At 36.6% G+C, this 25385-nt stretch overlaps 1 protein-coding gene across 6 annotated transcripts in view; it reads right to left on the bottom strand.

The window, feature by feature from the left end:
* Positions 1-25385, bottom strand: part of EXOC2 (exocyst complex component 2) — a 260156-nt gene that overhangs the window by 59245 nt on the left and 175526 nt on the right. For all 6 annotated transcript variants that reach the window (XM_036347812.1, XM_036347811.1, XM_036347813.1 and 3 more), the window contains 9 exons: positions 20472-20537; positions 20095-20252; positions 19594-19715; positions 17950-18011; positions 11764-11844; positions 11230-11289; positions 8217-8278; positions 5433-5499; positions 2749-2865 (listed from right to left, as the gene is read on the bottom strand). In XM_036347812.1, the coding sequence (XP_036203705.1) occupies positions 2749-2865; positions 5433-5499; positions 8217-8278; positions 11230-11289; positions 11764-11844; positions 17950-18011; positions 19594-19715; positions 20095-20252; positions 20472-20537 (795 nt within the window). The remainder of the gene's footprint in view (positions 1-2748; positions 2866-5432; positions 5500-8216; positions 8279-11229; positions 11290-11763; positions 11845-17949; positions 18012-19593; positions 19716-20094; positions 20253-20471; positions 20538-25385) is intronic.

Below are 25385 nucleotides of genomic sequence, written 5' to 3'. Positions count from 1 at the left end.
TGGATATACTAAAAAAAAACCCCCAAAACTGCCCTTTCTCAACCCCCATGTAGTAGTAAAACCTCAATCAAGAATTTAATGACAGCCCTAAATGGTTTGGCTCAGTGGATAGAGTGTCAGCCTGCAGACTGAAAGGTCCCAGTTTCGATTCCGGTCAAGGGCATGTACCTTGGTTGCAGGCACATCCCCAGTAAGAGGTGTGCAGCAGGCAGCTGAGTGATGTTTCTCTCTTATTAATGTTTCTAACTCTCTATCCCTCTCCCTTCCTCTCTGTAAAAGAATCAATAAAATTAAATTAAAAAAAGAATTTAATGACAGACTTGTTTAATGACTACAGTTCTGAGTAAACTGAAAATCTGCAATTATCATACTGTAAATTGGACATTTGCTTTTTAAAGACTAAGATAGGTTAAAATAGCATTTTATATATGTAAAAAAGATTCCTTGGAATTATATAATTATAGTTACCACATCTTCCTATTCCTTTGGTATATTTCCAGGGAACAATTTTGTTCTTTATTTTAAGATATATGGTTCTGGGCCAGAAAGCATTCTGGATTTAGAATGAGAAAACTTAATGTTAAGTCCTGCTTTACTCTGCTACTTATTAAATAGGTCAAATCATTATCTTCTCCTAGCAGCTTTTGTATGAAAAAAAACACCTGAGTTAATACCTTAATTACTTCACAGGGTTATTTGCAAATTGTATATATGAAATCATTCCAGCTTTAAATGATCATTGGTCACTATTTAATAAACTCCTAAAAAGCACAGTTATTTCTGTACTATCTCAATATTAAAATTCTTTCTACTTTTGAAGACAGGGAACAAGATTTAGGGAATTAACAACTATTACTTTTCCTCCTTCTATTGGTAGAACCAATAGGGAAGCAGGAGAAAATATGCTCAGATGAACCCTTGACAAACCACCAGTTCATCCCTGGAAGGAGATCTGAGAGAATGTCTAGTGTCTGGTGACACTAAGTGAGAAGCCCTCAATGAACCATTATCTCTAAGAGCAGAAACAGGGCGAAAGGATAGATACTAAGTTATTCATGCGATCTACATGCCCCCTTGATTTCTCAGGAATCTTACCCCTAGATTAGCTGTCTTTTGAAAACAGACTATTGAAAACAATAGCAGTTGGCAACCTTTTTCCCTTAATGCAAAAATATATTTGACTTGGTTGGTATCATGTAATTAATGAATTTACTCATTAACAAACAAAATTAACACAAATGTTATAATCTAAATCTACTTTACTATTTATACAACTGAATAATTTCAAAATATCACTGGTCAATTAAAATTTTCAAATTCTCAATGTGAAAAATAGCCTACCATTTATTCTAAGCTGCACTTACAAACCCTTCATATTACCTTGGTCTCAAAATGATCTGGACAAAGTCTATTTATATGTCACTTTCGTTTTACTTCCTAAATATATAAACTGAAACAATAGATAGTTCCGATTTATAACTTTTTAAAAAACTAAAGAAAACCAAACTTACTGAAATTCCTAATCATTTCATGTATTTTTAAATGATTAAAAATTCTCCAATAAATATACTGATGTAATTATTGTTACTGCATAAAAACAAAGTGTTCACTGCAAGAGAACACCTTACAGTACTCAACACAAAAACTTAAGGAAATAAACTTGACTTTTGACCCTGCAGCCTAAGTCACAACATTTCTCATCAGAATGATTAATTTTTACGAAAAGACAGGAAAACAAGACAGAGCCACCCACTTCGATATTCTCATTCTTTGAAAAAAAAAAATCCCAATTGAGCTCATGAACTGGAACCATCATTTTGCAAAAAGTATGTGATCCATCGAGAGTACATTTTGATTATAAGATTAACAAGATCATAATCTTTCTTATTCTTTGCACCGAGAAAACTGTACTGACATTAAAAAGTGGTTCTAGCTTAGTTTTACTTAGAAATCTGATAAACTTTTGCCCAGGAACCAACTAACCTTTAGTAACAAGGTTACTTCATTTTTTTCCTTTTCTGGTTACTTGAAAACATATAAACAACAAAATATAACTTTTAAAAAACCTACTCCATTGATACAGAACTCATTTTTTGTGCAGCCTTGCTATATCCATTGAGTAGAGAATGGAGACTATGTGTTTTTCAGTTAAGATATTAAGCAAGATATTAAGCATCCTACAGCTCTTGTAATCCAGTCTCGTGTGTGTGTGTGTATGTGTGTGTGCATTTGTGTCCATGCTCAAGCACCTGTGTGCCTGCTTAAGTAGTAAAGCAAAAGGATCATTTTAAACACATGGAAAGGGAGAGAGAAAAAAGTGTGAATAAGCAGGAAGAGATTTATTTTTTTCTGCAGGCTCAGGGAGTCTGCTGTTGGCTATGAGTAAAAGCTTTAAAAGGAGCCAAAATTTGAGATGATTCTTAAAGATTTGGGTTTTATGCCTTTGTGTCATTATTTTTCCCTCTTACTTTTGAATAACTTAGGTGGGTAGTAAATCAGCTCTAACCTTGAGAAAACTTTGCTCTAGAGGAAAGAAGAGAGTATTAAATTAATTATTCAAGGTGAGTTATGAGAAGGACAAGAGTCATTCAAAAAACAGGGTGGGATGAAAATAGGGAAGGATTATGGGAGGGGAGGGCAAGAAGAGGGAAAAGGACAGGAAAGCAAAAGAAAGAGCGTGCTGAGAAAGTAGTTTGGAAATTGATAAAAAAAAAAAACCAACTTGTCCATTTAACATAATTCACTTACCTGTGTTATTTTTTCTATTCCTTGAAAGTTGTGCTTTTCAAAATGTTCTGCTATATTTAGGAAGGTGTGACACTGTAGGTAGCAGCAATTACTTAGGACTATCAAAAGTTGTTGTTCCTAAGAGTAAAACAAATTTTTATAAAATTACATTTATATTAACAAATTTAAAGTCTAACAGTTACCATTAAACTTAATTATAATCTCTTGATGTTTAATATCAATATTCAACATTTCGGTTTCCTTGACTCCTTCTTTCCCAATATTAACACAGAGAGAAACATTAATACAATTCTATAATTTTCATTGCTCATTATTATATAATACAGATTCAAATAATGTTCCCTTTGAAATTTAACAGCTATAGAGAGAAATAGGCTGATGAAAAACAGTTAACTAAAGTAGAATCAGCTGTAGTTCAAATAAAAGGGATTCATGTTATTAGTTATTCTACTTAATACTTTGTGCACAAAAAGCTAAAAATGGCTATTTTTAAGCTATTACAAAAACTGTGGAAACTCTTAGAAAATAGTTTATAAGAAAATTGTAATACAATCCATATGAGGGCTCTTTTAAAAACGTGGAACTTCACAGAATTTTTTATGTACGACAGTCTCCCTCTTTTGGGGAGTGAAGGCACACAGTGACTCCTGCAGTGTCAGTAATAGAGAGGACTAGAGCCCTATATTCTATACTCTCCAGAGTTGTAGCTGTTTAAAGTCATTTCTAATCAAAATTACAGACCCCAATGCTGATAAATAAACCAACTTTTACTGTTCAGAAGAACTATTTTTATAAATAAAATTCCAGGAATGGTATTTGTCACTGCTATTGAGGCTCACAGAGAGCACTTTCCCGGTGCTCCCTCACTTATAAGAGCATTATCTGGACAAATGTGACTAATTTAGGGCCTTAGTTTAAGATCTCTTGACTAAAAATGAAGACAAAAACCACTTTCCAGGAAAAGTGCTCACCCATATTTGTTTCCTATTTCATATGTAATCAGAATAATTTATGTTAAAGTCAATATGATAAACATGGAAATAGGCCTCTGTCCTTTGAGGTATACAAACCACAGAATAAACTTTTTTTCCATATTATTTTGTGTGTTTTTTTTGTTTGTTTTTTCTTTATTGATTAAGGTAATTACATATGTGTCCTTATCCCTCCATTGCCCCCCCGCCCCCACACTCATGTCCTCACTCCCCTGGTGTCTGTGCCCATTGGTTAAGCTTATATGCATGCATACAAGTCCTTTGGTTGAGCTCTCTCCCCCTTACCCCCACCCTCCCCTCTTTAAACTCAATTGCCAAGCACAAGTTATATCTCCCAATAATTTCATTTGGGCCCCTCAAATTTTTAAAAACTTTCTAAATTTAAAAATGTTTATTTAATATGTTCCTCTCTATTTCTGGTGGAGTGTAGTCTAGTCAATGCCTTTTTTGGTCATCAACAAATATAATTAAAAGACCAGGAATTATTAAGGTACCTTCAAGCAAATGAAACACTGTTAATAGCCCTCATAATCTATAGGTGGGAAATCGAGTACAAAACAAGGTAACGAGGATTATGGCATGTAAGCTCCTCCCACACTCGTGTTTAAATGACAAGTAAAAATCAGAAAGAGAACAATGAACAGCTCTGGAAAGGTGCACAGGTAAGGCTGGGAGGCCATATTCCCTATTACCCTAGACTTGGTGTTACTCTTATGTGGTCCTTGTACATAAAGCACATGAAATAAAGTAAATATGTCTTACCAGCCACTCTAAACATGCTGCACTCTTTGAAATTCTCATCTGGATTCCCAGTAATAAATTCAATTCTTAATTGCCTTATCCATCATCTTCCTTCCGAATATTAGCCTTATCTAGGAGTTCATCATACCCATAGTAATTAGCTCTCTGTAGTTGAAGAAAAATGGTTCTTCTCCTCAAATGGAAAAACTATTTGAGTGATCTAAAGTTTTACCCTTAGTGTTTCCCCACTCCCCTCTAATCTAACCAATTAGGAGATTTTATATATATATTACACACACACACACACACACGTATTTTGGTTTTGCCATGGAATTTTGTGTTCAAATAAATGCTATTATAGAACTGACAGAAATAAAATAGAGAAAAGCAGAGTCTCTCTGGTTAAAAAGAAAACATGTGCAGGGAACAGGCATCTGTCCTCTGTCTCCTCTCCAACTTTCAAGCACCAGGGACCTACTAGGACACGTAGTTCACATAAGAACATGCAAACTGTGGAGAGTAGAAGGAACTAGTTAAGTTGCAACTTGAGCTAAAAACATTTTAAGTGTAGAATATATATAAAATTCTATATTTTTTAACATTTTCACAAAATAAAACACAATGCTACAGCACTAATGTAGTAGGTAATTTAGATAGATTTATGAAATAGCCATTAAATATTAGTTGTTTTGTTGTTGTTTTTTAAATCCTCACCCACGGACATGCTTGGGAAGGGGAGGGGAGGGGAGAGAACATCTATTGGATACCTTCTATACATGCTCCAACCACAGATCAAACCCGCAACCCAAGTATGTGCCCTGACCAGGATATGAACCATCAGTGCACAGGATGATGCTCAACCAACTGAGCCACTCTGGTCCAGCTACATAGTTTTTAAATGACATGTTTCACCCTCTATTTATCATCTTAATTACTTATCATCTCACTTACAGAAGTCAAACTGAAGTCTTCATGAATACTTCCAAACAAATCAGGAGAAGAAACATCAACGGAAAGACTGAATATAAAAGCAAGAAAGAGAACAGTTACAATCAAAGCCCTAAAATTAAAAAAGCTAATATAATGTTATATGTCAACTATACCTCAAAAAAAAAAAAAAGTGAACCTTATGTTAATTTGGCTTTAAAATCTTTTGGTCGGTTCTCTGCACAGTGGGAATTGAGATGGCAGAGTAAGTAGATTCTGAGCTCACCTCCTCCCATGGATACAACAAAACTACAACTAATACACAGAAATAAACACAGGGAGACAGGCAAAATGAGGAGATGGAGAAATGTGTTCTAAACAAAAAAAGGACAAAATCCCAGTTAAAAAACCTAAATGAAATGGTGATTAAGCAGTCTAGCAAATAAATATTTCAAAATAATGGCTATAGAAATGCTCAATGAATCTGGTTGAAGAATGAATGAACTGAGTGAAAAGTTCAACAAAGAGACCAGGGGAAAAACATACAACCAGAACTAAGAATATAATAACTAAAAGGAAAAATATATACTATAGGGAATCAACAGCAGGTTAGCTGTTACAAAAGAAAAAATCATAGATATGGAAGACAAAGTAGTAAAACATCAACTAATCAGAAGAGCAAAAAGAAAAAAGTTTAATGTATCTCTAGGACAACATCAAGCACACCAATATTTGCATTGTGAAGAAAAGAGAACCCTCATGTACTATTGGTGGGATTATAAACTGATGCAGCCACTATAGAAAACAGTTTGGCAGGTCCTTAAAAAATTAAAAATAGCCCTAACCAGTGTGGCTCAGTGGATAGAGCGCCGGTCTGTGGACTGAAAGGTCCCAGGTTCAGTTCCGGTCAAGGGCATGTACCGTGGTTGTGGGCACATCCCCAGGAGGAGGTGTGCAGGAGGCAGCTGATCGATGTTTCTCTCTCATCGATGTCTCTAACTCTCTATCTCTCTCCCTTCCTCTCTGTAAAAAATCAATAAAATATATTTAAAAAATTAAAAATAAAACAACCATACTACCCAAACTTCCACTCATGAGTATTAATAAAACAAGTAAATACTTCAAAATCACTCTTTCAGAATACATACGTACCCTACCCTATGTTCACTGCAGCATTATTTACAATAGCCAAGAAATAAAAGCAACCTATAGATATCTATAGATGCATGAATGGATAAAGATGCTCTCTCTCTCTCTCTCTCTCATACACACACACACAAACACACAGAGACATCGGAATATTAATATTACTCGGCCATTTAAAACAGTGAAATCTTGCCATTTGCAACATGCATAGATATAGGAGGTACTATACTAAGTGAAATAAGTCAGACAGAGAAAGACAAATACTATATGATTTTCTTTATGTGTGGGATGTAAAAAAGCAAATCAAATGAACAAATAAAACAGACTCATAGATACAGAGAACAAACTGATTGATGTCAGAGGGGAGGGTGGCGAGGGGAAGATTAAAAAAGGTGAAGGGGATCAAGAAGTACAAAATTCTAGTTACACAATAAATAAGTCACAGGAATGTAATGTACAGCTAAGGGAATATAGTGAATAATATAACTTTGTATGTAACAGATGGTTACTAGGATTATTGTGGTGATCACTTCATAAGGCATATAAGTACTGAATCACTATGTTCTAACACCTGAAACTAATTGTATATCAACTGTACTTTAATTTAAAAAATTGATCCTTTGGTGAAAAAAAATCAAATAACTTTCTGTAAGTTTCTAATATTTAACAATCAATAGCTCAAATTAGACACTAAAAACTCTATTAATAAGGGCCATATAGTTTTGAGTTTCCTAATCCTGACTTAATTAAATTTAAAAACAAATCACCAAGGGAGAAAATAACTCATAATTTAATTTTTAGGTATAGACTTACATAATTGAAATGACCGTGACTATCAGAATCTCCACAAGGCTTTTTCAAACTCACCTTCAGAGTCAACCATTTATAACTGAGTTGAGTTAGGGAATTAGTTAACAGCTCACAAGTGAACAGATATATAAAATTAAAGGAAAACTAGAAGAATTAAATATTTATTATGTCTCAGAGAGGTGACAGTTTCTATACTGAGAGGCAAAACCCAATACCAGGAAACAGAAAAACAGAAAAAAAATTCTTAATTTTTTATTATGAATTTAACAGGCATTTATTTCAGTATTATGTGTGTCAGAGCATAAATCTTAGGTGCACAAAAGTTACACATGGCAATGTCATTCAGAAAAACTAGATTTTAAAAAAATCCTATAGAACCATCTGAAAAATATTTAAAAAATAAAAGCATTATCTCATGGATTTATAAATATCAAGAATCAAGATCTGTCTTTTGCAGTCCAAATAACTAAGCCTGACCCAGAATTAATCTCACTAAAATAATTAGTCTTTAACAAGAGTATTAGTGAAATCCTCTCCACCAGAATTATAAAAGTTAATGAATAATTTATATATTTAATTTTCTACTTTATTATTTATAAAACTTTGTTTGGATAATTACTGAGCTGATCATGTGCTCAGTTTACTCAACATTTCTCTAGTAATGATGAGTTCAGAAGATAAAGAAACTATGGAAAAAACATAGGTCAAATATAGAAAATTATAAATTTCTTATAATAATTTCTCTCTCTTATTGGAAATCTTAGTATGTGAGAAAAGACCAAATATATAACATCAGTCTGTATTTTCAATCCTCCTAAATGCATGAATGAGATTAATTTTAGTTTTACTTACTGTGCAGTATCTACATCTGCATCAGGCTTGGTGCTCAATTGTTCCAGACAATATATAAAAGTCTAAGTTAAAAAATAAGAAGTTTCAGTGACATGAGCTCATAGATTCTAATCTATTTGAATAGCCTATATAATAAAAGCCTAATATGCAAATTGTTCCCTCAACTGGGAGTTCGACCATGGGGTGGGGCCAGCCGGCCAACCGCCCGCAGCCCCTCCCCCTATTTGGCCCTGCCCTGGCCAGTGTTGGTGGCAGGCAGCCAGGGGAAGGGAGGCCCAGGCCAGCAGTGGCAGCAGGCAGCCGGGGGAAGCTGCCTGCCACCAGCTGGGGGAATGGAGGCCCTGGCCGGCAGATGGCAGCCGCTAGGGTCCCTACCCGTGCACAGTATTTGTGCACTGGGCCTCTAGTTAAAAATAATTTTATCTATAACTAGGAGCCCAGCATGTGATTCGAAAATCATGATGTGGCCCAGCCCAGCCCACCCACTTACAGCCCTGCCTTTATACCCGAACCTGTCCACACAGAGCTCCAGTGCGCCTGGCCCAGCCGCCAGACCCCCTGGCCTTCTCTGGCCACTTCAAGCCCCACCCTCAGTCCCTCTAGTCACCTTGGGCTGGTCCCACCTTCTCTGGGTGCCTCCCCACTTCCGCTCAGTCCCCGGAGCAACACGGCAGCTCCGCCCCACCATGGTGCTGGAGGAGAGCATAGAAGCCTCCCGCCTGCTGCGCTGTGCTCCTTCCCCTGGCAGGTGGGCCGCGGGGCACTCAGAATGTGAGCGGTGGGTGGCGAAGGACTGGTGAGGGGGGTATATGGGCTCTCACCCCTGCCCTCCCCAGTATTGGAAGGTCCTGCCTCCTCTGGGTGCCTCCCCACTTCCGCCCTGTCTCTGGAGCAATGCCCCAACTAATATGTTAAAGACCTGGTCATTAGCCGCTATGACATATTGACCATTAGCATATTAGCTCTTTGTTAGTATAGATAATAAGAGTGTAATATGCTAATTAGACCGAAGAGCCGAACGACCTTCCGGATGTCATTCCGGACGTCCTTCTGAACGAAGCTGTGGCGGTGGGGGCCGAGGCAGAGGCGGTTAGGGGCAATAAGGCAGGCAGGCGAGCAGTGAGGGATGATCAGGCAGGCGGCAAAAGGGGTTAGGGGTGATCAGGCAGGCAGGCAGGCAAGCAGTTAGGGGCAATCAGGCAGGCAAGCAGAGTGGTTAGGGGTGATTCCTCTCGAAATGCTGGACCACTAGCTCCTAACTCAGCCGTGGGCAAACTACGGCCCATGGGCCGGATCTGACCTGTTTGAAATGAATAAAACTAAAAAAAAAAAAAAAAAGACCGCACCCTTTTATGTAATGATGTTTACTTTGAATTTATATTAGTTCACACAAACACTCCATCCTTGCTTTTGTTCCGGCCCTCTGGTCCAGTTTAAGAACCCATTGTGGCCCTTGAGTCAAAAAGTTTGCCCACCCCTGTCCTAACTGCTCGCCTGCCAGCCTGCCCGATCGCCCCTAAATGCTCCCCTGCCAGCCTGATCGCCCTTAACCGCCTGTGCCTCGCCCGGCCACTGCAGCAATGTTCTAAAGGATGTCCGGAATGACGTCCAGAAGGTCGTTTGGCTGTCCGGGCTAATTAGCATATTACCAGGTGTACTGGTTAATAATGCAGATTTTTTTCAATAGATGAAGTCACACATATGTTGATATATATGCGATTTGACATGGATGCTATTTTGTTGTATTGACAGCAAGCTTCAAAACTTCACATGTCAAATTTGCTGAAGGTGTTATCATATTTTTACGCTTAAAAATGTCGAAATTCATGCCAAAAAAAGAGCATTTGCGGGAAGTTTTAATTCATTACTTTATTTTGAAGAAAAAGTTATCGTATACTTTGGGAAGTTTATGGTGAACATGTTCCATCTCAAGATACTTGTGAACGCTGGTTTAAATGCTTTAAAAGTGATGATTTCGATGTGAAAGACAAAGAATGTGCAGGTCAACCGAAAAAGTTTAAAGACCAACAATTACAATCATTATTGGACGAAGATGAGTGTCAAACTCAAAAACAACTTGCAGAAAGATTAAATGTTGCTCAGCAAACAATTTCCGATCGTTTACAAGCAGTGGGAAAGATTTTAAAGGAAGGAATATGGGTGCCACATCAACTGAACGAAAGACAAATGGAAAATGGAAAAGTCATCAGTAAAATGTTGCTTCAATGGCACGAAACAAAGTCTTTTTTGCATCGAATTGTGACTGGTGATGAAAAGTGGATTTATTTTGAGAATCCCAAACACACAAAATCATGGGTTGATCCAGGTCAACCATCAACATCGACTGCAAGGCCAAATCGCTTCACAAAGAAGACCATGCTCTGAGTTTGGTGGGATCAGGAAGTATTATGAGCTTCTAAAACCAGGTGAAACCATTAATACTGATCCCTACTGACAATAAAAAATCAATTTGAAACACGCTTTAATCATAAAACAACCAGAATTGGCCAGAAGACATGGCAAAGTAATTTTGCTTCATGATAATGCACCATCACACACTTCAAAACCAGTTAAAGACACGTTAAAAGATCTTGTCTGGGAAGTATGAACCCACCCACTGTGTTCACCAGACCTTGCTCCTTCAGCTTAGCACTTGTTCCAATTGATGGCACATGCACTTTCTGAGCAGCGCTTCAAAACGTACGAAGAAGTGGAAAATTGGGTCTCTGAATGGTTTGCCTCAAAACAAGAAAAGTTCTATTGGGACAGTATCCACAAATTACCTGAAAGATGGGGGAAATGTGTAGCTAGCGATGGACATTACTTTGAATGAAGCACTTTTGATGTTTCTCTTGAAATTATCATGTTTTCTTTGATTACAAAATCTGCATTATTAATGGGTACAACTAGTACCTTTTATTAGTATAGATGTTATATATATTCTAAATAAGAGAAGATTGAAAAATAATTTGCATTATTTCAAGCTCAGGGTACCAGTGTTTGTAGTTATTACCTGCATGATATTGATGCTTAGTTGGCAAACCTCCTCCTGTGTTTTAGGTTGTTGAAAGACCTATAAGGAAGAATTTTGTTGAAAAATTTTATTTTGGACTTAGCTCAAACAAAACTTCTGTTTATGAAGTTCAATATAAAGAGTTAACACGTCGAAAACTGCTTCTAGTGTGTATAACCTTATTCTGAAAAGGGCCATGAATGAAGAGCTGGACTAGGCAGTGAGTGTTTCTAATTACAGTGATTTTGCCCTGAGAAGACACTGACATGGAGCAGCGTAAGACCACCTAAGTCACTTGTTTTGTCCGTATACAAAGTGTTAACAATGCACATAGTCTATCTACAACACCTACATTCACATTTCTAACTTCCATCAGCCTCTCTTGGAATCAAGAAAACAACCGCCTCTATATTTAAATGAAATAAAACAAGCCAAGCATTTCATTGTGCTGAAATGACTCAAAACTCTACAACTGATTGCCAACAGCTCATTGGGAAAGTCTGCAACAGAGGTTGACCAGAACAGAAAACTTACACTGGTTTCTCCAGGCTTGCAGTCTAGAACTCCTTTAAGTGATTGCAGAGAATGTACAATGCACTGTTCAAACTGATATGGCTAAAAGAAAAAAAACACACACACATACACATGTATCTTAAAATTCAAAGCAATCACTGGTTATTAAGACATTTAAAAAGTGAGAATGGACAAAAATTATCAAATTTTCAGATTTATAGAAGGGAACAGAAACACAAACTGACAAATAACCTAGTCATCGAGATTTAGCTTTGCTATGTTTTGCACTTTATATTTAAAATCAGGTGAATCTTGAAATTCTAAAGTTCATCAACTTCAATAAAAACATAATTCAGATATAACTAAAATTTTTCTTAAAAATTCTACTCTTCTGAGATGCAAATGATGTGATAAAAAGCAGATGTAATGCCTTTATATTTTAAATCCTGCTTGCAGGGTACAGTCTGAATGAGCTCCACCTCTTTATATATATTTTATTGAGTTTTTACAGAGAGGAAGGGAGAGAGACAGAGAGCCAGAAACATCGATGAGAGAGAAACATCGATCAGCTGCCTCCTGCACATCTCCCACTGGGCATGTGCCCGCAACCCAGGCACATGCCCTCGACCGGAATCAAACCCGGGACCCTTCAGTCCGCAGGCCGACGCTCTATCCACTGAGCCAAACCGATTTCGGTAGCTCCACCTCTTAGGTCAGTGATGGCGAACCTTTTGAGCTCGGCGTGTCAGCATTTTGAAAAACCCTAACTTAACTCTGGTGTCGTGTCACATATATAGAAATTTTTTGGTATTTGCAACCATAGTAAAACAAAGACTTATATTTTTGATATTTATTTTATATATTTAAATGCCATTTAACAAAGAAAAATCAACCAAAAAAATGAGTTTGCGTGTCACCTCTGACACGTGTGTCATAGGTTCGCCATCACTGTCTTAGATCTTCCACATTTCTGGTACTGTTCAAGAAAATTTAATGTTAATAATGATCTTGAAGAGACCAAGATCTTTAACTTAAAAAGCCATTATTGTCATTTTCTACATACATTATATCAGAAAATGAAACTTGAAAAATGCACAGCAAATGGTATTCAAGAAAAATTTGAATGAATCCTAACATCTTAGCTTCTAATTGCATTTAAGGTTTTACTTTGTGCTAGGCATTTTCCAGGTGATAGGAATATAAAAGACAGCCAGAATTCTCAATAAATGTATATTCTAGGGAGACACTAACCATAAAAGAATCAACAAAACTCTTACTTTTTGCTAAAACAAGTCAAAAGTACAGAAGTAAGACAAATGCAATCCCAAACTTATTGTCATGAAGTAAATAAGTAGAACTAAGAGGAAACTGGTGATGGAGGGGGATCTGTTCTAAATAGGATGGCTAAAGAAGGCCCCTCTGAGACAGTGAAAACATTTCAGCTGAGGATTGAAGAACAAGAGGAACCAGCCTCTAAAAAGAAAAAGGAAGGAGGATGTGAGTTGGGGAGGAGGACAATATGTGCCTAGGCCACCTGGCGTGGCTGAGGAGCCATAGTATATCACAACCACTGAGCATGAGCTTGGAGGGCAAGAGATGAAGCTAAGGTCCAGATTTCATCCAGTGGTGTGGAACTGTGCAAGGCTCAAAGACCAATTAAATCAGCTCTGTGCAAAAATCAGCAGTCAGAATCTCTCCTCAATAGACATTTCAATCGTTAAAAGAGTTGGGGGGGGGGGGGGAGAAGAAAGAGACACCTGTATATAGTGTGTGTGTGTGTGTGTGTGTGTGTGTGTGTGTGTGTGTGTATGGGGGGAGGGGAGACAAGCCTATTTTCTTATAAAAAGGAACCCAGACTTAATGAAAGCTAAAATAGTGCCTTTAATGCATTTTAATACTACATTTGGCAACTGCCAGAGGGCACCATAAAATACTTAAAAAGTAGAAGTACCAAAAAAAAAAATAGCTAGTGAAGTTTATAGGATGAAATAACAACTGCACAGAGAGTATTTAGAGTCAAAATGTTTATTAGATACGTGATTTTATCCATTCAATGTACCGAACTCAAAAGGAATGAAAATCTAAAATGTTAAAATAGTAATAGAATTAAATTCAACATTCAACTGTGGATAGTTAAATGTTGAAGTTCACATGTGTGGTTGAGATTTCTTGTATTAAAATATGAACTAGGTTTTCTTATTTTTATTTTATATCTATACTAGAGGCCCGGTGCACAAATTCATGCACCAGTGGGGTCCCTTGGCCTGGCCTGTGGGATGGGGCTGAAACCAGTTCTCTGATATCCCCTGAGGGGTCCCGGATTGTGAGAGGATGCAGGCTAGGGTGAGGTACCCAGTCGATGCATGACTGGGGCCATGGAGGTTGGCCAGCCAGGGAGGGACAGTGGGAGGGCTCCAGGGGTGTCCAGCCTATCTCGCTTAGTCCCGATCGGCCAGACCCCAGCAGCAAGCTAGCCTACCAGTTGGATTCCCCTGGTGGTCAGCGCGCATCATGGCAAGTGGTTGAACAGCCTCAGCATTCATTAGTATATTACGCATTGATTGGTTGAAAAAACGACTGGATAATTAGTATATTAGGCTTTTATTATATAGGATGAATACAATAAATGGATAGAAAATACCAAAGATCCCAATGAATAGTTTCACTTCAATGGAAAGTAAATGATAAACATCTGCTATTTTTTTTAATATATTTTATTGATTTTTTTTTACAGAGAGGAAGGGAGAGGGATAGAGAGTCAGAAACATCGATGAGAGAGAAACATCGACCAGCTGCCTCCTGCACACCACCCCCACTGGGGATGTGCCCGCAACCAAGGCACATGCCCTTGACCAGAATCGAACCTGGGACCCCTCAGTCCACAGGCCGACGCTCCATCCACTGAGCCAAACCGGTTTGGCTACATCTGCTATTTTTTTTTTTCTAAAAGGACACAGTACTATCTCTGTGTCAGTGAATTACCAATTCAGCTGACCAAAAGGAATTACCACAAATTATTACAGTTCTTGCTGGGCCGGTGTGGCTCAGGGGTTGAGCTTCGACCCAAGAACCCAGAGGTCACAAGTCTGATTCCTGGTCAGGGCACATGACCAGGTTGCAGACTCAGTCCCTAGTAGGAGTGTGCAGAAGGCAGTCGATCAATGTTTCTCTCCCATCGATGTTTCTATCTCTCTATCCTTCTCCTTTCCCCTCTCTCTAAAATCAATTAAAATATATTTTAAAAAATCATTTCAGTTCTTCTGGAGGAAGAAAATTATCAGAATTATCCACATTTTAAAAAGGCAAAAAATTTTTTCAACAGGAAAAAAAAAAACACAGGATGCTTTCAAACAGGCTACTTCAGAACACTTACGTGAAGTTCAAATTGAAAAAAATACTTGAGCTGAAAGAATAGTCATAATGAAGCAAAGCTTAATGTTAATTCCTTTAAGGAACATTTTCCCATCCCAGTCACAGGGAAAGAAAAACATAATTTCATTTCAAACAAACAAGACTGGTATTACAGAAATGTAAACGAAATATAAATTACAGGCATATAATTTAAGTCACTGTTAAGTAGTTTTAGGTAGTTAAGGAAAAAATACTCAAAGCTGGAACCTAGACTTTATTCTAAGCACTGATTCACTTTCTCTCTTAAGTGAGGTTCATGCTGAATAGTTAAAACTGTGCTCAGCTTCATTAAGTCTATCATGTTAGTATGTTTCTTCAACATTTGACTAGAAGGACTGGCTGACCCCACGAGTGCAACTTCCTATAGGTCATTCATCTACAGGTTGTGGTGGGTTTAGTTTTTTGGCTTGTGTGTGTGTGAGATCAAACATGAAGTTAGTTATAAGAGGTTATGGTTTCTTACTATTATACTTAAAATTTAAGTTGACTACAAACAATTTTTATAGTAACCATTTCAAAGCATTTTCAAAGAGGCTTATCTACTCAAACAATCTTAGATGTGGCAGTCATCAGGTAAGCACACACTGGGACCCCAGGTGTGACAGCTATCAGGTAAACACATTCTGGGCTGTATGTGCAAGAAACAGTAACCTAAAGAAGGACATAAAGCTAATACTTGTTTTATTGCTAAGTTTTGTTTTATTTATGGAAACTGTAAAAACTGTAAACAGATGCTCATTTTCTCAAATTAAATATATATATTATTTTCATTTCCACAAAACTTATCTGAAACACAAATCAAAAACCAAGCATCGGCCAAAACCGGTTTGGCTCAGTGGATAGGTTTGATTCCGGTCAAGGGCATGTACCTGGGTTGCGGGCACATCCCCAATAGGAGTGTGCAGGAGGCAGCTGATCGATGTTTCTCTGTCATCGATGTTTCTAACTCTCTATCCCTCTCCTTTCCTCTCTGTAAAAACTCAATAAAATATATTAAAAAAAAAAAAAAAAAAAAAAAAAAAAAAAAAAAAAAACAGCATCAAAGGTAACTTTCTGTCTAATCTGTCTTGGCTTATTTCATCTGCAGTAAGTTTTTCAGTGTATGATGGTCTAATGATCCACTTTAGCCTATATTTCAGATTTTCTGTGATAATTACGCAGGATAGGGTTCTATGAAATAGCTCTGAAAATATTAAGGCATAACATAAACTGAAGATACTATTCTATTATAGTGGCCTCAGTATTATAGTTATGAATTTATAAATGAAACTCCTTTATATGTGTAGAAAGCTTTGTTCTACAGTGTCCATTTAATCTTAACTAGCAACACCGTGAAAAAGTGCTCTGCTTCTTTAACTAGGGCAGAGGTTAAGTGGCTTCTTTAAGACTGCAAAGCTATGATATAGCAGAATTCAGGACTGAACCAGACTAGGATTCTAGATCCACTGCAGTACCTGTTCCACTACACCAGTGCTGTCCCACAGAAGTAATAATTTGAGCCAGAAACACAAGCCATGTATACAATTTCAGATTTTCCAGTAACCACATTAAGAGAACTAAAAGAAAAAAACAATTTTAATATAATTTATGTAATGAAATATATCAAAATATTATTTCAACATGTAATATAAAAAGTTGAGATATTTTACATTCTTTCTTTTTGTAGTCAGTCCAAGTCTAAGAGCTTTAGTTAGTTAAATTAAAAATACTCAAAGCTGGAACCTTTGAGAGTATTTTCAAATCTGATGTGTATTTTACATGAGGCACGTTTCAAGTGGCTGCCATGCTGGATAGTGCAAGGTCTGCCCATACTCTTTCCTCTTTTGTATTTATATACAAATCATTATGAAAAATAGAATAAACCAAATGAATCAAAACAGATATTTATAAAAAATTATTCCTTTAAAATATAATCACAATGGAATTATTGAAAATAATAAGTTCCCTTAATTTCAACCATGATTTAATTTACAAAAATGTGGAAACACTGCTGTTCCAAATCACATTGTTACATACAAAGGAAGGTGTACTGTAGATATTTTTATTAACTTAAGAAGGAACCTTGGCTTTGGAGAAACAGAGGAATAATTTCAACTTGTCAAAAATTCTTCAACTCTCAAAGGAATATTGTCAATAAAAAGTGCAGAAATTCGAGGAAATGTAATGTTTCATGAGATTACTGCTTCTCAACAACCTGACTAAAAAAAATCATGGGGATATAATGTACAGCACAGGAAATACAGTCAATAACATTGTAATAACTTTGTGGGAAAAATGGTGATAATAGAGGGGGGGAGAAACCTGACACGATAAATGATGAAAACTATTTTTAAAGTTATCTTGAAAACTTAAAAGTCCCATATGAAAAGAGGATGATCCTTCTGAATGAAGATCACAGCTACCTGGCATGTGCATGCATCTGGAGAACTTCGACGTTGTTGTTTTGGCTCAGAAGTCAGCAAAAGCATTTTTTTTTTATCCTGCTTTTATGAAAAATTCAAGTTGCTGGGTAACTTAGAATTAAGCATAATCTATTAAAAATGCAATGCAAGCAAAAATAGTGCTACAATGAAAAATGGTTATTCTAAAAAAATCTACTTTTTATTAATTTTTAAATATGTGTGGTTCAGCAAAAATGACTCTGAGAAGAAAACTTTAAGAAATTTATATTTCTCTTTCCAGAAACTATTTGGAATTGTAATACAGAAAGCGCATGCTCCATATTAATATAATAAATCATTTATTTTGAATATAATATACACTAATGAGTCATCATTTAAAAGAATTTAAACTTACTAGAGAAGTCAACCCTTCATTATCGACAATCCAGTCTTCCTTTTCAGCTAATTTCTTTATTTCTATAGGGAGAACACACACACACACACACAAGTACTTTTTATTGTGGTTATTTCACTGAACTTTATAGAGATAAAAATGTATGGGTTATGGTTTTTAATTGTTTTTTACAGGTTTGTAAAAAATTGGTGAAAATAGGTACAGAATATAATTCTGGTTAACTCAAGGATTTAAATGTGAATTATTCACTAGATTTTTCTAATAAAACATTAATGTAAGGAAAAAAAATTTTTAAATATAATTTTATTTTTATTTTTTTATTTTTTGGGGGGAGATAAACACAAATTATACTTTATTTTATTTTTTTATTTATATATATTTTTTAACTTCCTTCTGAGATTTTATTTGCTGGTTTGTTTTTTTGTTTGTTTGTTTGTTTTATTGCTTAAAGTATTACAAAGAGTATTACATATGTCTCCTTTTTCCCCCACCCTTGACAATCCCCTGGCCTCCCCTACCCTCCATTGTCTTATGTCCATTGGTTATGCTTATATGCATGCATATAAGAGATCAACTGTAAGGAAAATTTTTGACTACATAACCCAATTTGGAGAACGCGAGGCTAGGTTTAATAATAACTTTAGATAATTTATATTTATTCAGCACTCTTGATAACTATCTAATATTTCCCCCCTAAAATTTCTAATAAACAATGTAGATTCTGTTTTAATCCTTTACATTCCTGACAATGGCAGTCTTATTCTCACTTGGCTAAAGGAATGCCTTTACCATTGCGTCTGTTTCAGGTCCCTGAGAGGAGGAGGTAATGAATTAAGAGGACACTATTCAGTTTCTCACCTGATTCCATTCCCTTTCTGTTTATAGAGTGCATTAGTACAAATTCTGTACTAATAGAAATTAATGATGATAGTCCTGATGGTAGATAGTAATGGTTTATGTCATTTATAACATTTTTGAATTTTTAAAAAAATATTTAATACCAAAAGAGTAGCTCTGAGACAGCAGGGGGGGTGAGATGCATGTGCTGGATGGTGGAAGCGGCTGGGGAGAGGTCAATGGGGGAAAAAGGAGACTTATGTAATACTTTAAACAATAAAGAACTTAAAAAAAAGAGTAGCTTTATTAAAAAGATAATCTTAATTGTTCTTTTGTAATTGTAGGTAAAAATCCCCCAAATTCTAGAAAGTATAAAGAAAATGATCATCACTTATAATTTCTATTTCCTGAAGAACCACTGTTAACAGTCTTCTGATTTTACATTGATATTTCTAAATTAAACTTTTAAAACACAGATATATATTTTTAATAATGGCATAATACTTTATATACATTTTATATTTTACTTTTTCTACCTAGTATTTGCCTTTTAAAAATAAGGATGTTTTTATGTACGTAAAAAGTTTTCAAGTATATTCATCTTTATTTCTGCATGGCTTGGTATCTCAAGTTTTTGAAAAATTACTTTTGAAAGAATTCTATTGAGCAGCATTCTTTAGACAGATGGTCTAAAATATTCAAATTTCCATAAAAGTAATTTCTTGTTTCAAGGATTTGGAAGCTAGAAAGAGGGAGATATTCAGGTAATCATTGTCTAGTAAATGTCATCAATTTTTCTTAACATACCTTCTGCTGTGTGTTGCAATGTGACCATTACACAACGTACTCGGAGATCCAAAATGAGATCCTGGATAGTCTGTAACATGTCATTAGGAATTTCAAGGGCAGTCAGTGATTCATAAGTAAGCCTGTAAAATAAACACAACAACAAAAAAGTGAGTGAGTGGAGTGCAATCACAAAGCAGCCCCCTGTCATCATTTTGGTCATCCTATAATGAATGATTCATTATGGAGCTTAAAAGCTACAATATTATGTTGAAAATAAAGTAAAAGTAAGACCATAAGAGGGATTATAACAGTAACAAAAATTAAACAATACAGGATGCATATCAAATGTAAGACCAGGAAGGTTTAAGGGACTGCTAGATGACACATGGGAAACAGTGGATGCAAAGGGCACAAAGTAAAATTCTTCGTAAAATGTATTAAAAATCATATCACATCATGAGTATTTTTTTTAACAGTAAAAAAGATTTATCCTTTTTAGGAAAATGTGTCCATATTTACCTTATGGTCTGTATGACATGAGCGAGCCACTGTCCAGAGAGCTCAGACTTCACCTCCCAGCCTCCATACTGCCTTACTCCACCCTCTGGGATGCTAAGTGGGAGTAGTGCTCCACGGATCAGCTTCACAAGACTCTGCATTACTTCCTGAATCATTTTCTAAACAATAATAAATAAATCGAAGGATTCTGCTTGAGTTATGATGAATATCTTGAACATAAAGTCTTCTACTATGAGTGGGGGGGGGAATTAATGGGAGGGGATAAGGACACATTTGTAATACCTTAACTAATAAAGAATTAAAAAAAATAAAGTCTTCTACTATGATTGAAAAAACCTTACCTTGTGAAAAAGTCTACATACTTACCCTTAACTTACCTTAAAATCATTTTGTCTTTGCCTGACATTCTTTGATCTTTCAATCTGGCCTGACTTCTCAGCAGTCTTGAAAATTAAAAAACAAACGAACTTTTATTTTTAGAAATAATTTACAAAAATAAGAAATGCTCTAGGGGTTGTATATAAAAAAGTATGAAATCCTATATAATAAAACCCTAATATGCAAATCGACCGAAATATGGCAGAACAACTGGTCACTATGACACGCACTGACCACCAGGGGACACTCAACACAGCAGCTGACCCCTGGTGGTCAGTGCACTCCCACAGGGGGAGCGCAGCTCAGCCAGAAGCTGGGCTCACAGCTGGTGAGCACAGTGACTACAATGGTGGTGGCAGGAGTCTCTCCAGCCATTGTGGCAGGTGGACATCCCCCATGGTGTCCTGGACTGTGAGAGGACAAGGGCCGGGTTGAAGGAGCCACCCCTCAGTGCACGAATGTCATGCACTGGGCCTCTAGTATGATTATAATTTGTTTAAAAGGAATGTATAAGAAATAATCTAAATTTCTGATTAAAGAGTAACTAATCAGAAAGCCATTTTTATTACAAGAAGTTTTTCATCTTCCTAAAACCTTAAGTGCAATTCCCATAAATGAACCTAAGTATTAACTGAGACTACCTTTTTTATAGGAAAATTTCATGTCATTTTCATTAAAAATTTTATACGCTTAGTCTGATCAGCATGCTCCATGGTTGAGCACCTACCTATGAATCAGGTCACAGTTTGATTCCCGGTGAGGGCACATGCCCAGGGTTGCGGGCTCGATCCCCAGTGGAAAGCATGCAGGAGGCAGCCAATTGATGATTCTCCCTCATCTTTGATGTTTCTCTCTCTTTCTCCCTCTCCCTTCCTCTACTAAATTAATAAAAATATATTTCAAAAAATTTATATGCTTAAACCTAAAAGTATCATACCTATGATAACATTCTCTAAATCATTTCTCACTGACAAGGGTGGACATAAAAGAAAGAGTAAATTCTGGATTAATATCTAGTAATCTCAGGACATCCATTCCATTCCCTTGACAAATATTTATAAAGTATTATATCTGACATTTTATTTTTAAAAAAATTACAAATCATTGCTCTTCTTCAGAGGTTTTACAGTTTACCTTAGTAGAAAATCTATTCTAAAATTAATTTTTACCTGTTTACTGAGAGCCATTATTTCGTCTGATATTTCTCTTCTCCTTAAGATGTAGATGACTACATTGCATTGATTCATGAGAGAAATCTATTCAATTGGATTTCAGTTAACTTTTCATTACCGAAGTTTCTAATAACTAAATATTATTATATAAAATGCCTTTGAAGGGCAGACGTAGGAACCTTTCCAAATAAAGAAGCAGTAACAAAAAGTAGTATAATGTAAAAGAAAATTCTCATATCTCATTAACATAATGCAAAAGTTATCCTTTAAAGTTAAAGCATTCATGTATTATTGGTTAAAGACAAGTAAAGTACTTTCATGCTAAGAATAATTGCATTACAAATGATTATATTGACTTGAACTTAATTTTAAAACGTAAGTAATGTTATATATATTTTATATATAAGCTAGAAACATAGTGTATAGAGTTGGTTTATATAATGAACATTACCGACGTGAATACATGAAAGAAGAGTAAGGACTGCAAATGTTTTCAACAAAAATATCAGACATACCTGATAAAAAGTGGTCAATATACACAGATATACAACTCTGATTTACACTTAATTTAAAATTGTATATTAAAATATACAGCTTTTATCATTTTTCTTTGTAGAAATGCACTTTTGCTTTGAAATAACTGAACTTTAGTTTTTGAGAAAAACTAAACCCCAAATTTATTTACTTCAGTAATAATTCAATAAACAAATTCCTAAGGTTATTGAAAAACAACACTCACAATTTTTTGTATACTGAGACTTAACTCAGAAATTGATGTTTTTGTCCCTTTATTTTTTTAATATATTTTATTGATTTTTTACAGAGAGGAAGGGAGAGGGATAGAGAGTCAGAAACACTGACGAGAGAGAAACATTGATCAGCTGCCTCCCACACGCCCCCCACTAGGAATGTGCCGGCAACCAAGGTACATGCCCTTGACTGGAATCAAACCTGGAACCCTTCAGTCCGCAGGCCAACGCTCTATCCACTGAGCCAAACCAGTCAGGGTTTGTCCCTTTATTTTTAAGGCAAATGAGAAGTAACTGAAGTACCCTATAGCTACAGTGAGAAGTGACTGGAGGGATAGAGGTAGGAGCATGAGCAGCTAGAAGAGTGCTGTGCTAACCCAGGGAAGCAATGACAGTGTCTCAGGCTAAAAGAGGTACACAAAGGATCCCTGTGGATAGCTTAGTTACAGGCTTCTGAGGCAGAAGTGACTGAACCCAGTCATTCCACTGGGTGTTTCAGTGAGAAAGGAGAGATATAAAGAGTGACTTCCATCTGAGTCATGACCACTCAGGTAAGTCCAAATGGCCCTGTTGTCTGTTAGCCTACTTTCTGTTTCTGTCAGTGTGATGCTCTGATTCAAAACAATACTTGGTGAAAGAGTGGCCCAGGTGTGGAAAAGCAGACACATGGTCCCTGCTTGCTGAGCTGATAAAGAACTATTCTCTAAATGCTGAGGTTTTATCAGGTTTTGGTTTTAAGCACTTACTCTTTTTCCTTTATACTCTCTCACTAATTTATTCTTATTCTCATAGCTTCAAATATCATTTCTATATAATGCCTTCCTATTTTGGGCTCTGCACCCAACTCCAATGTGTGTGTGGGAGGTGGATATGAGAGGTTCCCCACACCAACAAACAATTCCCCAGGTCTTAGCTGTGTGTCCTATAATTCAATTCAATTCTGACCCTACCTGGAGTCAGATTCCACAGTTAACAGTTCAGTTCTATAAGACTTACCCTCTCCCCAATACACACACACACACACACACACACACACACACACACACACAAAACTTCAGATGCCAATCATAAGCCCAAGTTGTCAACTGACTGCAACTGACTGGGTACAGACTAGAGGTTCCTACTAACCCCTCCTTGGTTCCAATAATTTGTTAGGATGTCTCAGAGATCTCAGATAAATGTGATACTTATTAGATAACCAGTTACTATAAAAGAATATAACTCAGGAACAGACAGATGAAAATGATGCACAGGGCAAGGTATGGAGAAAGGATGTAGAGCTTCCATGCCCTCTCTGAGCAGGCCACACTCCCAGAATCTCCATGTGTTCACCAACCTGAAGCTCTCCGAACCCTTCCTTTTGGGGTTTTATGAAGGCTCTGTTGATCACTGGCCACAGGTGATTAAGCTCAGTCTCCACCTACTTAGGAGGTCTGGAGTGAAAGTTCCAACCATCTAATTACGTGGTTGGTGTCTGGGCAATGAGTACCTCATCCTTAGGTGGGGACCTAAGCCACTTCAACAACATAACAAAAGATACCTTTATTAGTCCTCACTGCAGAAATTCCAAGGATTTTAAGAGCTCTGTGCCAGGATGAAGACAAAATAGATATTTATTATAAACTAGAGGCCTGATGCACGAAATTCGTGCAAGAGTAGGCCTTCCTTCCCCCAGCTGCCAGCAAAAGCTTCCTTCTAGTATCCGGGACCTGGGCTTCCCTCGCAGCCCCAGTTTCGTCTGGTCTAATTAGCATATTATGCTTTTATCATTATAGATTATATCTCACACTTTCAAATTTATATATATAGCCCAAATTTTTCTTCTGACAATTTGAATTTCTGATTTCCTATTTGAATAAATCACAGGAATTTCAAACTCAAAACATTAAAATAAAAAACTGATATTTTCCTCCAGCTATGTTCTTTCTCAAATCTTTCTGACTATACAAATGGCGTACCTATTCACTTGGGAGCCTGTGGGAGCTTTATCTGAATCCCTGTCCTCGTCAACCTCATGTGATCCATCAGTAAGTCCAGTTAAACCTACTTCCAAAATACAAATAAAATCTGTAATTTTCTCTTCAACTTTACCAACAAAACCTTAATACAACCACTGTTTCCTGGCTGGATGGCCTCAAGAGCATCCCCGCCTTGACTTCTGGCCCTGCCAACTCATTCTTGAGCAGGCAACCAGAGTGGTCCTTTTAAAACTGAAAAACTTGGTCAGGTAACTCCACCACTTAACGTTTTTCTATGGCTTCCCACAGCACCTAGAATACAAACTCTTTACCCTGCCAGCTCCTCAACCTCAGCTCTTGCTTCTCTTGGTAAACCCGCCCACTGTTGAGTATACTCTGGATGCTGTGACTTTCTTTTGCCAAGCTCCTGTCCTCAGTTTTGCGTGTGCTGCTCTCTCTGTGCATTCTTCCCCTGATCCTTTGTGAGGCTGTTTCCTCCTCATGTTTGAAGTTTCAGTTTCAATATCATCTCCTCAGAGACCTTCCTTGATCTCCATATCATAGGATGTTCTTTAACTTAAGACTCTATTTGTTTCTATTATAGATGTTCAAAAATTTAGGATGGAGTAGAGAGGTCATATTTGCATTGGTCACTATTTTAATCATATTGTATGTATGTATATTAAAATTGTGTATTATATGTGTACATGTATGTGTGTGTGTGTGTGTGTGTTTCAATACCTGGCACATAGAGGCTACTAAGGGCATTCAATAAATATTTGGTGAATGAAGTATCACGAAGGGTTAGAGTTCTTCAGAACATCCTGGAATACATATCAGAAAGCAGGACAGTCCTGAATGCTACTGGGTTCATCGAAAGGCCTTTAGAACACCTCAAGTCCTGAGTTGCCACTTGGAAGACTGACCCTTTGAAAGTGCATGGGGCATAACCCTGTGATATGCTCCTGAAATGTCCATCAGACCCAATGCATCTCCTGGAGTCTTAAGATGTCAACAAAAGGGAGGACCAGAGG

Source organism: Myotis myotis, unplaced genomic scaffold (genome assembly GCF_014108235.1).
Source record: "Myotis myotis isolate mMyoMyo1 unplaced genomic scaffold, mMyoMyo1.p scaffold_m19_p_2, whole genome shotgun sequence".
Classification (NCBI taxonomy): domain Eukaryota; kingdom Metazoa; phylum Chordata; class Mammalia; order Chiroptera; family Vespertilionidae; genus Myotis; species Myotis myotis.
This window is presented reverse-complemented; position numbering and strand designations above follow the sequence as displayed.